Source organism: Bubalus kerabau, chromosome 14 (assembly GCF_029407905.1).
Source record: "Bubalus kerabau isolate K-KA32 ecotype Philippines breed swamp buffalo chromosome 14, PCC_UOA_SB_1v2, whole genome shotgun sequence".
Taxonomy (NCBI): Eukaryota; Metazoa; Chordata; class Mammalia; order Artiodactyla; family Bovidae; genus Bubalus; species Bubalus kerabau.
In genome coordinates this window covers 2503067-2521522 of record NC_073637.1, presented here as the reverse complement: position 1 = coordinate 2521522, position 18456 = coordinate 2503067, and the positions used below count along the sequence as shown (strand labels likewise).

At 55.0% G+C, this 18456-nt stretch overlaps 1 protein-coding gene across 1 annotated transcript in view; it reads right to left on the bottom strand.

The window, feature by feature from the left end:
- The window catches only part of ARHGAP39 (Rho GTPase activating protein 39), a 55869-nt gene extending 37959 nt beyond the window's left edge, over positions 1–17910 (bottom strand). Inside the window, exon 1 of the mRNA XM_055545467.1 lies at positions 17735–17910. Within this exon, the coding sequence (XP_055401442.1) occupies positions 17735–17764 (30 nt within the window). The 5' untranslated portion in view covers positions 17765–17910. The remainder of the gene's footprint in view (positions 1–17734) is intronic.
- Positions 17911–18456: the final 546 nt, after the last annotated feature.

Here is an 18456-nt window from a genome sequence, read left to right as displayed (position 1 = left end):
AGATTCACAGACAAAAAGAAGGAACTTGTGTTGGCAAAGGGAGTTGTGGGGGAGGGAAGGATAGGGAATTTGAGATTAGCAGATACAAACTATATATAGGATGGATAAACTCCTACTGTATAGCACATGGAACTGAATTCAAGATTCTGTGATAAACCATAATGAGGAAGAATAGGAAAAAGAACATATATATGTATACTGAATCGCTGCACCGTACATCAGAAATTAATACATTGTAAATCAGCTTTAATTCAATAAAATCTTTAAAAATTAACATTTTTTTTCCTATTACAAGTAAAAACACAAACCCTGGGTGGGAGGTATTTGCTGCACAGAATATGTATAATGCATTACATATGCATGTGTACCTATCTGACCTAACAAAGGACTATTTCCAGAACTCATATAAGGTTCCTAGAAATAAATAAGAAAAATCTAATACTCGACAGAAAAAAATACAAAAGACTTGAAAACACACTTTAAAAAAAATATCCAGTAAACGCAGAGAGAACTGTGCACCACCTCTTTCGTCATTGGGAAATTCTAACTAAAAGCACCCTAGGACACTGGCGTGCCCACCCGAGTGGCTGAGACGCAGAAGACCCGCAGCCGGCGCGCGCGTCGGGGCTGCGGGCACGCGCGTCGGGGCTGCAGGCGCGGGGGAGCCCTCCCACTGGGGGCCTGCAGCCCAGCCTCAGCACAGGGGCCCACTGCGGCCACCCAGACCTGCTCACCGTCCCCAGCGGCGCGTGGGTGTGGCTCCCAGGGGTGAAAGACAGAAGCCTGACCTGGAGTCACCAGCGCCGCGGGCCGCCATTGCGCATGTCTTGGTTTACAAAAGCTCTCTGGGTTCCACGCCATTGCTTTCGCACCTTTCCGTTCACATGCCTCCCACTTCAGGGAGACATCTGAAGGAATGGGGAGCAGCAACAGTGGACAGTCAGGAACCAGCGAGGGAGGCATCCACAACCCACAAGGTGGTGGACTGGAGGTGGAGTCCTGGGCAGGCGCCCGCCCCCCTTTACTGTAATGTGGGGATCTGCACATACGTGTGTGTGTACACAGGTCAGTTCACACAAACACACGAGAGGGCCTAAGAGCAGCAACAGGCAGAGCAGCTCCTACACTCACGCCCAGAATCTTCAGAGACTGTGGAAAGCAGACAGACACGATGACCCTGGACGGAGAGTCCTGCAGTCAGAAGGTTATGAAGACTTAAGACAAAAACACAGCCCGACAGTGAAGGGGCCTGTCAAAGGGACAGCAGTGCCAAATAAAGAGCTTCCAGTGACCAAAGCTGGAACATTTTGAGAAAAAAAAAAAAAAGCCATACTAAATTGTAATGCGAAGTATCAAGTAAATGTCCCTAAGTCCATGCTGATATAATGACACATGAGTAAGAAAGATGGGGAGACAAAGATCCCCTGCAGAGTACCATTGCTGCAGACACTCCAACTCCAGGACCCTCCTCCCAAGGGCACCCCCAGGCCCTGCCCACCACTGCCCACGGCCCTGCCTCTGGAGCAGAGGGTTCTGTCTGGGCACCACGGCTTGGGCCGTGCTGTTCATTTCATACCCAGTTCTTCCCAAACCCGACTCTCAATATGCAAGCCAGCCCTCCAACCCAGGGCGTCTCTTGCCCTCCCTGGATGGCCTCTTCTCCAGACTCCAGCACCAACCACAGCTCCCCACCCCGCACTTCTCTGACCATCTTCTGTCTGCTTGTCTCTGTGAGGCCGTTCTCTCCAGCCAGAGCAGCTGTCCCAGGGTCGTGGTCCTCGGTGCAGCAGCCGCCCTGTGTCTGCGCTGCTCGTGGGCCCTTGTGGCTGCCACAGCCCTGTCCCCTCTCTCGGCTCTGCCAGCCCCACCCCCACTTCTTCTCCCAAGTGCTCAGCTCCCTCCCCTCCTCCTCCTCCCAGTGTCTACAGGAGGCTCCCACTCTGGCTTCTGGTCACTGTCTGTCTGCAAATGAGGACAGGGACAGGCCAGAGATGGGGAGTCCCTGCCAGCTGTGCTGCTCCTGAAAGCTTGATCGCCAAATTTCTTCACAGGCTCTGCTCTGGAAATGAGTTTCTGGTCTTAGGACATTTTTTGGTTGCAAGTGACAGAAACCCAACTCCGACTGAAGACAGCATTGCACCTGCACCCGGTAAGGCCATGTGGGTTCCCAGGATGCCCGGCACGGCTCTTCTCTGCTCTGCGCAGGCTGGCGTACTGCGTGCAGCAGCACCTCAAACACAACCAGACATTTCTTCCTCTGGTTCCAGCAAGAGTCTCCTGGTCTCTGACTGAGGACAGGGGCCCCAGCCTCTGCAGTGCTGTGAGGGGACGGGCTGGAAGCTGGCTCCACAGGCATCTGAAGGCCCTCCTGCCACAGCTCCTCTGAGGTGACCGCCTGCCCACCTGCAAGCAAGCTGACTGACCAGGAGGCCTCTTCTCAGCCCCACCTTAAGGGGGACGAGGCCCAAGGCCCTGCCAGCACGTCCCCAGGGAGGGCCACCTCCCCTCCCTCCCCCACCTCACCCCGTAAGAATCTGGCTCTTGTAGAAAATGCACTTGGAACACCTGGGCCTTCCTCCTTCAGCTCATCTCTCACCAGACACCCACCTACATCTGGTCTACCCCAAGGCCCACCCAGACCACAGACCCCTTTCTGCCAAGTAAATGTCATCAACAGTCCCTCCCAAGTACTCCAGTGGGGAAACTGCAACCTGCTCAAGGCTCTCACTTTCTCCTCCTCCCTGTCTGGCCAACACCATTGTCCGGCTGTGCTTATCCCTGATTCACTGTAGATTAAATCCTGTTACCCAGTTTTCATTCTTTTTGTCCATTTCAGTGAGTTTCAGGGAGGGAAGAAGAATAAACAAGTCTCTGCTCAGCCATCATTTCCAGAAGGCCTACGTTCCATTCTCAATGCTGTTTTTAATAAGTTTTCCAAGTTCTGAACAATGAGCCCAACTCAGTCTCGAGCTCTGAAAGCCTGGCTCTGAGCTGGAGGCACAAGGCTGCATTCTCCTGCTCGGAACAGGCCGGGCTGGCATTTCCGCCTCCGCGCCTCCCGCCCAGCTGTTCTCACTGACTCCCCTCCTCTAGCGCCCAGCCACGCTGTTATGCTGAACATTGTGACCTAACCCCTCGGCAAGTCAGAGAATCAGCCTATAGGTCAGAATCAGCTTTTCAGACCCTTCTGGGAAAGGATGTCTGATGCACCCACACAGAAAGGACACGGCTGTGCAAAGTCAACTGGACATGCAGGCAGTGAATCTCAGAGGCTGGTGCTGCCCTTCAAGCTCCCAGAAAGCTGCCACCGTGGGGCCAGCACCCGGCTCCTGCCTGGCCTCGGGGTCACACGCAGGCCATCAGGACTCACAGACCCTGCTCTTCTCACCCGCAGGGCACAGCCCCCTCCTCACCTTCCTGGGCTTCCCTCACCAACACAACAGACGCGGGGCCCCAGCAGGACTACTGAGGGAGCAGAGCACCTGTCACGTGTTCGTGAGCCGGGTCTCACACACGGCCTGGCCTGTGACCGGAACAGCCCCACACGGCGCCCCGGCTCTAGGAGGTCAGTGTGAGACGGCTGTGGTCTACACGGTCACGGGGGGCCAACGTTGACACTCCGTCACTTCAGAGACCAGAGGGAGGCCAGTCCCACCCCTCCAGGCTGATCCCCCAGTCCCCAGATGCCTTGGCCCACAAAACCCCATGGGGGCTTCAGGGAGGGGTGTGGGGTGGTGCAGTGACCCCAGGCAGCAGGACAGGACAGGATCCCCACAAAGGCAGGGCGGCATGGAGAAGTCAATTCTGACACCATGCTGAAACTGTTTCTTTGACTTGCTTTTCGTTGCTCTTGTTATTATAATCACACATAGTGGCCTGCCTCAGAGAATCCTACCCCTCTCCCTGACTGTTAAACTAAAGTGCCTTTGCTCAGAGCCCTGTCTACCTGTAGATGGCACAAAGGACTAAAATGACACAACCCCCTGCTGGAGGCTTGCCATCCTAGTAAATGTTCGCAAGACTAATGGCCTTTTTACTTTGTTTCCTCACCTCCCACCTGTCTCTGATACACAAAAGATACCTGGATACCTGGCATCCAGACGCTGGCAAGATGGTCACTTTGAGACATTAGTCTGCCATCTTCTTGGTCACCTGGCACTCTGAATAAAGTATTCCTTGCCTCAGCACCTCACCTAGCAGATTCACTGGCCTGCTGTGCAGTGAGCAGAGCGAGTTTGGACTCTAGCAGGAGGAGCCAGTGGCACTCCTGTAGCAGAACAGCCTCCCCATGACTGTAGAGCACCGCCTTCTGCCAGTGCTCGCTGAGCACCCAGACCTTCGCTCAGCGAGTCCACTGCACTCACTGCAGCGAAAGGACCTGAGTTTCCAGTGAAACTCAGCAAAGCCAGCGTCAGACTCTCTCGTGCTCACTCCTGGCCCCGTCTGCCCCCACCCAGGAGAACACAGGGCCTCCCGGAGAAAAGGGAGCCCCTAACACTGCGGGACAACAGAGCACAGGGGCGGCGACAGGCTGAGAGCCACGCTCGCTGCTCCCCAGGGCGCCTGCTGCCTGCCCAGCCCTCCGCCAGGCTTCCGTGGGCGAGACTGGAGACAGGACACCCCTCGCTGCCCTGCCCTGCTGTTCAGTCTCAGGTCTGGCCTTCTCTAGTTGCAGGTGTGGATGTTCTACCTGTTTCCATGGGTGACTGAATGGAGGCTCACTGCTGGCCACCCTCACTCTGTCCTGGTCAGCTCCCCAAAATGCTCCACAAACACCCCACACCTGAGGGAAGTTTCCTACCTCCCTGCCCGCCAAGACCCCTTAAGACTACCTGCACGCAGGCCCTGGAGCTGCCAGCGGGAGCCCTAGGCTGGCTCCACACCTGAGCTCTGCAGCCCCACCTCTTGAAAAGCACCTGGCTGGAGGGGAAGTAGAGACACACGAAAAACTCACAAAAAATGCACAGGGACATGCCGACAGTCGCCCTGGGTCACTGGGCGCCCTCCCCCACCTTGCAGGCAGGGCTGCCCCTCCCCGTCCCACAGACCTGCCAGGCGGAGGCTGCAGTGCTGGGGACTGCCGCCGGCTCCTCAGCACCCTGCTGCAGGTGCGCTCCAGTCACCTGTGGCTGAGCAGGTGCTTGAGCCCAGCTCCCTCCGCAGGCTGCAGAGCAGACACGCCCGGTGCTGGGTCCTGATGGGCTGCATCTAGAGCACGAGCCCCGGGAGCTGGACTGGCTGGTGCCCAGCAGCACTGCCCCCAGCAGGCTGGGGCTGGGCCTCTCTGCCCCTGCAGCCTGCGTGGCGCGGGCTGTGAGACTCCTGAGCATGTGAACACTGCAGCGTGCACCGGTAAACCAAGGAGCCAAGTTCCAATAACAGGAGAGACAGTGCCTTTCTGGCAGGGCCAAGCCAGCCAGGCTACCGGGAAAACTGGGGCCCTCGTGCTGTAGACACGACCCCCCCCACAAACACATAGGAGGCTAGCCCCAGGACCTCCTGGGAGAAAAGACTTCAGGGAACCCTGCCATTTCGGTCACAATAATGAAACATATAGCTCTGACCAACCCTCTTAAGAGAGAACACACACTATTATGACAGTTTTAAACTATGGGAAAAAAAATTTAATCTGCTGATGAGATGGGAAGAAAGTTCAGAACCCCGGAGGGCAAAAGCCAAGTAAAACCAGGAATGGGGATCATTCTGCTGTGTGCATCTGAGGAGCATTTTTACCACTCAGGAGAGGCAAGGGAATGGACAGAAAGCCCTGGATGTGCCTGGGTGATGACCCTTGGAGACACCCCAAGGCTGATACCCTGAAGGCATCAGGTAGAAAACGTAGCCCTCCCACCCAGAGGAAGCAAGAGCTGGGAGGAAGTATCTAAGAGCTCCGGACTGTTTGGAGGGGAGTAAAAATATCAATTAAATTTTGATAAATGAATTCTTTGTGTTAAAATACCCAGGGCAGCCATGAGGGAAGTTAAGTGAGTGAATTCCAGTTCAGATAAGAAAAAAAAAAGAAAAAATTAGTCCAAAAGGAGAAAAGAGGAATCTGTTCTCAATGACAGGACAGAGTATGAGGTAAGATGGTAGAAATAAATTCAAACACAGTAATTTTCATAAACACAAATGGGCAGGTGGTCTAGGTAAGACAAAGATCATCAAACCATATGTTTAAAGATCCAGATACATTCAACATAAGCATGTGAAACTGTGACGGTCAAGAGTGGATAAGACACCCTGGTCCGCTAGAAGGCCATGCAGCTCCGGAGGTGGGGGCTCATGTCCGTGAGAAAGAAGAGTTGGCATGTGAACCGGGCTTCATCTCAGGGACCATCCCAGGAACATCTGAAAACAGTCTCCATCGGGGCATAGAAGTCAAAGGTCCCAACAAAGGCCAAAGGACCAGCTGCTCAGTCACAGCCCTAACCCTGGGGCGCAGCGCTCAGTGAATGAGACCTGACCCCAGCAGTTGTCTGGGGTCACAGCTCATAGGAAAAAGGAAGCTGTAGGCACTGTTTCCAAAGGCAGGGGGCCTGGGCGGGGACGGGGTGAGGGGCGGGCGTCAGGAGGTGCCTCAAGCAGGTGGGGCTGCAGCTACTGAGGGATGTCACCTCTACGGGAACCTAGAAACCTAAAACCACAGTCACCCCGATGCTCTGGTCTGCACCTGAGCACCGCCCCTGCCCTAGCTTTGGGGGGGCATCCATGCTCCCCGGGCAGCACAGCCAGGACAGCAGGTCAGGACAGAGACTGCCTTCCGGCGGCACAAGAAGCCCACACGCACAATTACCCTGTGAGCAGCTGCAAGGCCGAGACAGGGCAGGAAGTGTGGAAGCCGCAGCTCAGCAGGTGGCCCGAGTGCGACATGCCGCTGCCCCAACCAGACCGGAAGATGCACTTCCTCCACAAAGCTGCCTCAGTTTCAGCATCTGAACAGGCACAGCCCTCGCCCTGGCTGCATCACTTACTGAGCACCTACTGTATACAGAAAACACTTGGCAAGAGCTCTAAAAGCATGATCACATTTCCCCTCTCACCCAGGACACAACAGCTGTGTCCATCTCACCTCACAGGATAGAAAATGAGACCCCGGTTTTTAAAAGGCCAGTGTCTGAGCTCACGCCCCGCAGCTGGGCCAGGCTGTCCGTCCACACTTCTCTCCCTCCTCTGCTAGCAGACCCCTTCCCTGAGGCCTTCCAGGTGTCTGAACCCAGGCCTCGCCGGCACCCCACCCTACATGACGGATGCACTGAAGCCCCAACGCCCTAGAGGACCATGGGGGAGGACGTGGCCTGCCTGCTTAAGTCCCAGCCTGGGTTTGGGGCCTGAAGCTGCTGGGTGCTTCGTCCCCAACAGGGAGAAGCTTCTCAAAAAAAAAAAAAAAAAAAAAAAGGAGGCAGAAATAAACAGTAGGAAAAAGGTGAATGACCACGTGGCACCTGGATCCAGCCACCCCTGATGCAGGCAGCCCTGGGAGGAGCCACATGAGAGGGCAATGATCCCTTGTCCCACAGTTGGGTCACACTGGTGATTAACAGAGCCCTCGTGGGGCCATTTAAAGCCCCCGCCCCACACCTGCCGCTGTCAAGAGGAGCAGGGAAGGGTGAGGAGGGGAGCAGGAGCTGGAGCACAGCAGAAGGGCATCTCCAGTCTGTTCCATCCCCAACGGCCTGGCTTGCGGCAGGCAGGCTGCCCCTCCCGGCTGCAGCACAAAGGAAGTAAGGAGCGCTCACCAAGGCCGCAGTAAGAGCCGGCACTTCAGGAGCGGTGACGCGGGTCGGGGACACACAAGCTCCCACCCAGCCTGTGTCACACTGGCCTCAAGGTGGGTGTCGTCCAGGACGGCCCTGACCCTGCGGTCATCAGTAACATCCAGCACGAAGCAACTGTGGGAGCTCATGAGGGTTGGGACACATGATGGGGAAACAGCAGCAAATGCTCAGAGCTGGACAGCAGGCCTGGAGGAGGCAGCAGCGCCCAGAGACGGACACCCCCACCACAAAGGGCCAGCACGGGGAAGACAACGCAGGTATCACCGCCGGGGCAAGGAGACCCACACTCGGCTGTGGCAGGAAAGCTGACACCTCCCCGGATCACTGACAGTCTGAGCAGAGGGCACCCTCAGGCCCCCAGCCGGCCCGAGCAGAGACTGCCTGCAGGTCCGGGCTCAGAGCCCTGGAGCAGGCTCCCTGCACTCACCCAGAGGGATGGACCGCCTGCCCCCTCATGAGGCGCCCCAGCCGGGGCTCAGGTGACCCCCTGGCGGCAGCTCAGGGGTGCACCGCCCCCCAGGCTCAGCCACCGTGTCACGCTTCCCATCCCGTCACCTCTGTGCTGTTCTCATTAAACTCCTTTCAGCTAGTTCACAAAGCCTCTCTTCAGCTACTTATAATCTGACATTTAGCCAGTGGGTTAGGGTTGTTTCTAGAGATTCCATTTGGTCTGTCTCAAATCTCCCTGGCCCTTCCTGTCGGCCTCCCGTCTTCTGCTCCTCACTGTGGTCTCTTCTCGCTGCCTTTCGCTCCTGGGAGCCTTCAGATGAGCCCGGGGTGCCAACAGGGTTAGTGTCGGCTTTCCTGCCGCAGGACACAGCCCGGAGTCCTCAGGTCTCCTCCCAGCTCCCAAACTGTCCTGGTTTGTCTCCCTCCCTTTACTCGCTCTGGCCCTGGGAGCTGATCTGTTAAGTGTCACCTTCCCGTCTATTCAGCAGGTGTTTGGGAGACTGAAACTGTATGCTCGGGTTCAACCTGCCACCCTCACCTGAAAGTCAATATGCTTTCTTTAAAATATTATCTTTATGGGAAAAGTAGGAGCTGGATTTTAGACATTTTAATTAATTAAAATTTAATTTTCAACATAGAAATTATTTCAAAATACAGAGAAGAATAATTTCCTAACCTCATCATCTATTAACATTAACCACTTTACAAATACAGGCATACCCCCATGGAAATCATCCTGATTAACATTTTTTGGTAGAGTATCTTTCAGGTATTGATAGTTTAAAAGTTCGCAGAGTAGATATACATATATATATATGTATAGCTGAGTCATTTGACTATACAACAGAAATTAACACTGTAAATCAACTAAATGTTGATAAAATTTTTTTAAGTTCATAAATCATATATTTATTCTAATACATATTTCAGTTAATGGTTATTAAAGGGGTAAAATTTTACTTATGTCAAAAAACTAAATCAAACATTTCCTCAGAACAACATGCAGGGAAAACACCTCAGGTTGGATTTGAAATTCAGCTGGGAAAAGCATCCCTTGGGGCTCAGTTGGGAAAGAACCTGCCTGCTGCACAGGAGACCAGGGCTCGACCCCTGGGTCAGGAGGACCCCTGGAGGAGGAAATGGCAGCCCACTCCAGTGTTATTGCCTGGAGAACCCCATGGACAGAGGGGCCTGCCGGATGACAGTCCACGGGGTCACAAAGAGTCGGACATGGCTGAGTGACTAGCACACTTGCTGTGCACGTCTGAAGTGTCCCGGGCACGTGCTGCTGGGGCACGGGCTGCACGGGCCCTCTTGGCAGGTGGACTGCGCAGAGGCGTCCAGCATCAGGGAAAGGTCAGCCCTGCAGCCAGAAGACTTGGGCTGGAAACCCATCCCCACCAGCCTGCTTCTGACCCACAGGCGCTGTGCCCGCACTGCGAGGGGAGTATTTCTGCTCCTGCTGCACCCAATCTCAGTAACCTCAGGGCCTTTGCTCATGCCGGAACATGCCCCACCTCCTACTGAGCCTCACCCTGGCCCTAGGACTTCCTGGGGGTCGTGGCCCCTGCAGAGGTGCATCACAGGACCACCGGGAAGGGTGGGGTTGTTCCTCTGCCTCCTCCTCGATGGAGCACAGTTGGGAGTGTTTGTTCTGATCCTTCTTATGTGTCAGTGTGGGGAAGAGCGGGGGAGACAGCCTGTCCACGTGTTAAACCCCCATAACTGCCACCTGTCCTCGTTCTCACTGCTGCAGACCCCCAGGGATGTTGACCACACCCCCCAGTGCCCGAGCCCCCGCTCACCATCCCCAGGCGACCTCCGACACCAGCTCTCAGCAGCCTGGTCTTCCGCCCATGGGCCGTGGCTGCCTGTGCAGCACGTATCTGAAAGCAGACTCTGGTTATTCCTCATAAACAAAACAGCAACCTGAAAGCTACTTTAAATTGTGTCAGGTTAAGAGTGCTGGTGCATGAGGAAAAGAATTACCTACTCAAAAGCTAAGTGAACTAGAGGACAGGACTGAAATTCATGTCGAATGCCTGAGAAACAAGCAGGGAAGCACTGTGCCGGGGAGAACAGACTGGAGTCCCCGTTAAGTTCAAGAGAACCTCTGAAGAAGACACAGCGAGAGCGGCTCCAGACAGTGATTTCTGGAGCAACAGTACCACCTGGTGCATGCGTGTACATTTTTGTTGTTGTAAATAAAACAAACCCATAGCCAGGCTCACCGCGTTAAGGACTGAATGTCCTAATAGCTACCACCGAAGAGAGCAAGATCAGTGGTCTGAAAGGACACCAGCAGGTTCCTGGACCCCAGGCCTAGACAAAAGGGCAGAGCCTAAGCCACCTTCCCGGACCACAGCTGGGCAACCTAACTCCCTCCTAGTGGGCGTGATGGGGAAGAAGTGACACTGCGACCACTGAGATCCGGCTGCAGAAGAAGCTGCAGCTCTACTGTCAGCTCTTGGGATGCACGCTCTGGCCACCAGCAAGGAGTTAGCTGCAAGGTGCTGTTCTGGGGAGCCCACCAAGTGGGTCCGGCTACTCCTCAGTCAGACTCCGGTGCACGCGAGGGAGCCTGGAGATGACCCCTCCCTAGCCCCATCTGAAATGCAGTCACACAATATCCCATGCTGAGTGTCTCCTGAATTCCTAAGCCACAGAAACCATGAGAGGTGATAATACAAGGCTGTTTTAGGCCCCCAAGCTGTGGGGTGATTTGTTAACGAGAATAAAATAACTAGAGCAATCATTGACAAAGGAACACCAATTAGGGACTTCCCCAGTGGTCCAGTAGCAAAGATTCTGCGCTCCCAATGCAGGGGACCCAGGTTCAACCTCTGGTCAGAGAACTAAAGATCCCACACGCGCCAACGAAGATCCAGGGCGGCCAAACCAACGCACATCAGAGACAGGTGACAAAAAACGTGAGATCTGCGGGCTGGGAGATTCATATTTTACATGCTTCACACAATCCCAATGGCTAGGAACACATGCTGGCCACTAGGGAAGTCACAGCAAGTGGCTGAAGGGGCAGTCACGAAACCACCAGCAGTATCTCGGGATGACATTCCTGTAAAGTTCAACCCCTGAAGGAAGCCCCCATGCCTCTGGTTCATGCCGGGCCTGCAGGAACGTTAGGAAAGGACTGAGAGAGACAGCGGAACAGAGAAGGGCAGCCAAGGAGCCACACAGGCCCCAGCAGTGGAGGCGAGAGGAGGCGTGCCAGGCCTGGGGCAGCGCCCTGCGGCCACGGTTCACACTGCAGCCACACTCGGGGTCCACCAGCCTGCAAGAGGATGGGGAACATGCTCTGCTGACTTGGCCTCCTGGTGTTGAAATTAACTTTTTAGAACCTCATACACGTGTAACCCTCAGTAGTGTACAGCATCCTCTGAAATTTAGTCATGCTCCAGCCCAACAGCCCTGGAAGACAGATGGAGAAGATGCAATCCAACCCTCAGACATGAGCCAAGGTTTGGCTGCGAAGTGATGTGACCGATTCACCTGTGATGGACCACATCCCTCAGGGCAGCGGCAAGGCCGAACTCAAGGCTTCCGCGCTGCAAACAGTGCTGCGTCCCCTCGGCCGGCCCCTCAGGGACTGACTCGGGGTTATCGTGCCGCCCACCAGACTCCTCACCACGCCCCCGGGATGGAGTCAACATTAAGGCCTTGGCCTCCACCTTGGAAAGCTCCCTTCTGAAAAATCCTAGTCACTCTTATTTTTAACAGCTTTATTGAGATATAATTCACATACCCTAAAATTTACCCATTTAAAGCACAGACTTTTGGAATATTTTAGCACACTCTCTGACATGTACAATCTTCAGCAACGTCAATTTCAGAATACTTTCACTGCTCCAAAAGAAACCCCATACACCTCAGCTGTCATCCCCCAGGGCTGGCACCTTGAACCCACTTCCTGTCTCTATGGATTTGCCTATTTCATAACAATGGAACCATACAAAGCCAGATCTTTGTGTCTGGCTTCTTTCACTCAGCATAATGTTTAAGATTCATCCACGTGGTAGCATGAATCAGTACTTCATGTCTTCTTATTGCCAATCAATATTCCACTGTATGGACGGAACACACTGTCTGTTCACCTATTGAGGGGCTGTTTCCCCCTTTCCCCTTTTTTTCCCCTTTTTGGGCTGTTTCCTCTTTGGACGGACTCTTGGGCTGTGAATGATACTGCCGTGAACATCTGTATACAAGTTTCTGTGTGGATGTTTTCCTAATCACTCTTACCAATAAGAGCACATAAATGGTGAGCCAATTTCCAACTGAGAAGCTCATTTAGGCTGACCATACTATATTACTTAAACATAGATGGATAACTGGGAGAAACAAATGACCAAAGAAACAAATGACCAAAGAGTTAGAGACATAAAGAAACAAGAGCAAAACCTGATCTAACAGAATAAACAGTAGTTAAAGACAGAGGTGTTACTTCTAGGGATGGGCCCTACAGCCACATCCACACGTTTGCACCATGCTGTACCTGCAGCCTTATTTTAACTGCACAAAATACGATATTCACCAGCAGAGGCTGGTTAAATTACAGTCACAATGAAAATATGATATTCACAGGAAATATACAGTGAAAATACGATATTCACCAGCAGTGGCTGGTTAAATTACAGCACCCCCACACAGCCAGTCATGAAAAAGAATGAAATGAAAAATGTACTGATATGGAGTGACTTCCCAAACACATTTAGTTAAAAAGGCAAAGTTGAAAAACTTTTAAAAGAAAAGAGCAGGAAATAATACATATACGTGTTTGCTTGCATAGCTACAAAGCGTCTAGGAGAAGATGTAGGGGGTGCCTCCACCAGACCAGGCCAGTAGGGCAGAAAACGGAAGCAACAGACAGCTTAACCACGCACCCTCTGTACCTTCACACCCTGAATACACCATCAAGCCGAAAACATGTTTAACCCTTTGGGGAGTGAAAATAAAGATAATTTAAGGGAATTAAAACATTCACACTTAGGAAAGCAAGAGATGAGAGATCTTGGTACCTGGAAGCAGTTAAAAAGAGCAAACCAATAAAGGCATCTTGCCTACTGCTGTGTCAACCTCAAGAGCACCTGGGTGACCCCCACCTAAAGCCACTCATCCCCGCCGATGCCAAGACACAATGGAACTGTTGCATAAAGCCCTGAGACACAAAAGTGAGAATGCCCTCAAGGATTCCCTGTGCAGAGGGGGACGGCTGGAGGCTGTGTAGGCCTGCCTGTGTAGGGACAGAGTGGTCCCGGGCAGCCCCAGCTGGGCCAGAGGAGCTCTGCGTGTTTCAGGGGAGGAGGGAATGCAGAGCGGGGCTGGGCCTGGTGGCACTCGGCAGGGTCGCTGGAGAACAGGATGTCAGTGGGGGCGCACCAGGCCATGGAGGGTGGTCTCAGGGCACGGGACTCCGAGGAGACCCGTGCAGTGGCGTGACTGGCAGACACGCCCTGAGCCTGCTCCTTGCCCTGGAGCATCCAGGGTGTCACGGCCTGTTGACCTCCGCACATACACTGCCAGGTGCACCCGCTCCTGGCTGGAACAACCAAAAATGTCTCCAGAGGCAAACCACCCCTGGATGAGAACCAAAACACATCCCCTGAAGACCTGCAGGAAGACAGAGGGAGGCAGCGCATCCAGGAGGCACAGTCACAGCGCCCACGGGACGGCACACAGGCCCGCTTGGCAGGTGGACTGGACAGAGGAAGTATGAGCTCATTAACTACCTGGGAGGTACAGTGAGCAGGATGTGGAGGGCAGGAGACGGTGGCTGGGGGAAGACCCAGAGCACCAAGCTTCAAGGCAGGAGCCTGGAGATGATGGTCCCGGGGCACCCATGGCCAAAGCCGGAAGTGAAGCAGCAGGCAGGGAGGCCAAGAGATGAAGTAAGGCTGGCCCTGCCACCCAGAGGGGGCACTGAGCAGGCTCGCTTCCTCCCCGGGGGGTCCTAGGCCTGTCTCCAGGTGTGAGCCCACCCTCGCCCTGGAAGAGGGCTGTCCATCCTGCATCCTCCCACTCCATCCTTGGGAAGAGCATCCGACCCCTCGCCAAAGCTTTGCCAGGTGACCTGCTCTGGCCACAGAACCTGAGTTGCCAGCTCTCCAATGAAGCTCAATGAGACACAGTTTCTACCACTCTCTTGTCATAAGAACAGCATGTCCCAAACAAGGGCATGCCCGAGTCCGCAAATTAAGACTTGAGAGAAAAGCGCCACAAGCAAATGAAACGTGAGCTAGAAATAAACCTGTATTGAGTTGCTGCTGCAACTCTTAAGTCTCTGATTTCTTTCTTCTCCAACCCATCCTATGTGTCACTGCCAGTCACACGTCCTGAACCATTTTACCAGCACTTCCCCTACACACAGACCTGCAGTGGCTCCTATAGCCACAGAACTAAACTCTATAGTCCTTCAGCTGAGTTCAGACATCTTCACATTATTATTTCCTCTTATTTCTCACATAACCTTCTACCCCACAAACCACATAATTCACCTTCTTGCCTTTGCTCCAAAACCCGACACACCCTCTCTGTGCTGCTGAAAAGTCCTCACCCCTGGCCCCCACGCAGCTGCCATGAGGGAGGTGCAGCTCAAAGACCACCTCTTCCTTGAAGCCTTCCCTCACACTGTAGCCCCTGCAAGCCTTTTCCCTCTGAACTTCTAGAGCAAACTTTCTGGAAATGGGCCAGAAAGTAAACAGTTCAGGCATTGTGGGCCATAAAGTCTCTGTTCCAACTAGTCAATTCTGCCAAAGAAGCCATAGATGATATAAAAATAAACCAGTGTGGCTGTGCTACAATAAAACTTTATTTACAAAGACAGGCAGCGGGCTGGCAGTGGCTACAGCTTACAGACCCTCATCTGGGGCAGAGTGGGAAGGTGCAGACAGGAGCGCAGCAGAAGCAGAAGTGAGCCAGGGCTGCAGGGGGGAGGTTCTTCTCCACAGGGTGGAACTGTGTGGCTGCAGGATGGCAGGGAGGGTCGGAAGCGACCCCAGGAGCAGGCCAGAGCTGCCAGATAACACCAAGGGCAGGCCCAGGGGCTGGCAGAAGGCACAGAGGGGCCGGTGCAGGAGGCAGGAGGCAGAGCCAACAGCTGAAGTGCAGACTTCACCAGAGGAGCAACAAGTACCAGAAGAGGGCTGGGGCAGGCCCGTCCAGTTCAGCTCTGCCAGGCCTAGGGCTCTGCACCCCCAGGCTGTGCTTCTCAGACAGGACACCCACAGAGCTAACTTTAAGAGGCAACGTATAAGACCACAACAAATGGCCACAGGGGTCAGTGAACAAGCACAGCAAAGGCACTTACTACTAAAACTAGGCATTTCACTGAGAACATAGTATATGGATATTTTTCTCAAAAGCACCAAAGAACCAGGGAGAAGCTTCATAAGACACCGTGTTCACTGTTACCACTGCTGGAGGGCAACCCATTCAGCACACATGCGGGAGAGAAGGCAGGATGGACGTTTCTAAATCTATCTTTAGATATTTTAAAATTTGCTCACAGAAGCTGTTTCATGACCATTTGTTCTGAAAATCAAATGTTCTCAACCTTAAACTCCACAAATGCCAAAACACTCTACTTAAAGTGGGGGTTTCCCCTCGTCTCAGTGTGACAGAGACAAAGGGGACGAGATGAAGTGATCAGAGCGAGTCTAGGATCTGGGAAGGAGAATCATCTCCTCGGGAAACATGACCACTTTTTCCACTTTGTTCTGAAGCACGTTAAGTTACCCCTCCCAACACTGAGCAAGACAGAGCCTCACTGCACTGGTAGTGCCCAGTCTTGGCTTTCTGGCGCCTGTGCCCTCACTGTTACCTAGAGCTGGTTAACAAAGTATCTTTTCTGTCACAAGTGTTAACACTGGAAAGTATAACAATGGCTCTGGTAGTTTAACTCAAGAAGAGAACTACCCAAGAACTGCTCGGCATCTCATTTCTGTTAGCAACAATCCTACCTACCTCCTAGGGCAATAAGTACTGCAGGATTCTAGATCAGAAGCTTTTCTCTTCTAAAAAGATTTTTTTAACAGTTCTATATGATAATCTAAGCATGTGGGATTTGTTCCTTGTTTACCTTTATGAAGACCTGCTTCTCCACATATGCTTCTCCCCAGCTTGTGTAAGAAAAAAAAGCCACAGACCTCGAGTTCGTGTTAAACTAAGACAAAACAGCTGACCCAGCAGGTGCGTCCTGAAAACCAGATCTTGGCAGCCATAATAAATAGCTCCTGACTTTTCTCAAGAGGGACACAGTGCCAGGCACGATGAATTCACGGAGTCCCACAACCACCCATTTTGCAGATGAGTAAGCAGAGGCAGAGTACAAAGCCAGGAAACAGAAGAGTTGCCACTCAAAGGCAGGCAGTCTGGCTCCAGAACCCGCTCTCTTCTCCCCTCTGTTCTCCAGCCTCTGGGCAAGACAGCTGACTAGACAAAGTGTGGGCAGGGAGACCCGGGCCCTGCTCATTCCCCAGCCAGGGCTCAGGTCACAGAGTCCACGCAAACTGCTTTACGGAATGAGTCTCGTTGCTTTACAGCCACAGCTATCAAATCTCCTTCCCCTCCCCCAGCGAGGAGAAACACACCTTGCTCACTGTGAAAGGGGAGCCGCTGACCGGGAACCACCTGCTGTTTACAGAGGCACCCAGGATGTACAGGGTTCAATTCCCCTCGCTGGCCTCAAAGACAAATCTCCTATTGTCTGCAGTAGGGGAGGAAAACGAAGCCTTGCAACTGTAGGTTTCTGCAAAGGTCACAGGAGGTTTGCTTAAAGCCTACGACACCGAAGCGGGTGGAGGGGCGCCGCATTTCAGCTGCTGAAGGCTGCGCAGCGCCCACAGCAGCTGCTGGTGGGAGCAGCATGTAACACACCCACAGTTGCCACGGCCTCGCAGCCAGCTGCACGTTTTAAAATAAAAGACGTCCTGACCCCCAAGATGCGCGCAGCCTGCCTCGATCTGGGCCCTCGCACTGAACACCGCCTCCACCCCCACCAATCCCGCAACCCGCGGGCAATTGACCAAATTCCAGTTCCAGGAGGGCGACCCGGGGGGTAAGGCGGGGACGCCCCTGCCCGCTCCGTTCCAGAGGCCCGATCGGCGGGGCCGGCGGCCACGGCCGGCACCCGGCCACGCGCGTCCGGACTCCCTGGCTCCGCAGCGCCCCGACTGCGCCCCGGAACCGCGCCGACGCCCCGCGCTAAGTCTCCGCACTCCACTCACGCCCACCCTCGGCCGGGCACGCTCACAGCTCCGGGCCGGGGACCCTCACCCGCCCGCACCCCCAGGCCTGACCCCACACCCACTCGCACCGTGGCCCCGGTCCCCGCCCGGCCCCGGGCCCCGCCGGCTGCAGCCCGCCCGCCCCTGGGGCGGCGCGGACTAGAATCCCCACGGGCCGGGCTGGGGGCCTCCGAGAGGCGGGGCGGGGGCCGCAGCGCCGGCCTCTCCGCCATCTTCCCGGCCCGCGCCGCCCACCGCCCGCGCTCTCACCCGCAGGCTGCGCGCGGGCCGCGCCGCCATAACCCCTCATCCCGGCTCGCCCGCCGCGCGGGAGCCGCTCGCAGCGCTGCCGCCGCCGCCGCCGCCGCCGCCCGCTCGGCGCGCGCCTCCTCCACCGCCGCCGCCGCCGGACCCGTCCACCGCCCCGTCCGCCGCGGCCGCGCGTCCTCCCGTCACCAGCGCAACCCCCCGCCTCCGGCCCCGCCCCCGCGCCGCGCGGCCCTGCCCGCCAGGGGGCGCCGCCGTGGGGTTCTGGCGCGTGCGCCGCGCGCGGCACCTCGGGAGACGAGGTCCGGCGGGGGCGCGCACGGCCTGCCGGGAGGTGGGCGTACACTTGCGCTGGCCCCGCCCCCAAGGCGCGGGGTGCGGCCCCCGTGAGGTTCGCTGGAGTCCGGAGCTGTGGCGGGCGGAGGAGGGTGTCCCAGGTGCGGGTACCGCAGGGTGCGGCGGGCGCAGAGGGACGGCCCCTGGCCAAGGGACGCCGAAGCGCCCCCTCCGCCCCGCCGTCTGCACCGCCGCCGATCTTGCCTGTGGGGTCGCCCATGAGATTCTTCCGATCCCATTCTGTACGGTGCAGTTGACATTTCCTACGTGTCTCTGTGGATTTGGTGTAATTTTACCTTCCCAGGAAAGATTTCACTTTCCCTCGATTCTGAAAAGTTACCGACCATTGTCTCTAAAATATCGGCTCTTCCATCCTATGGGACCTCCCT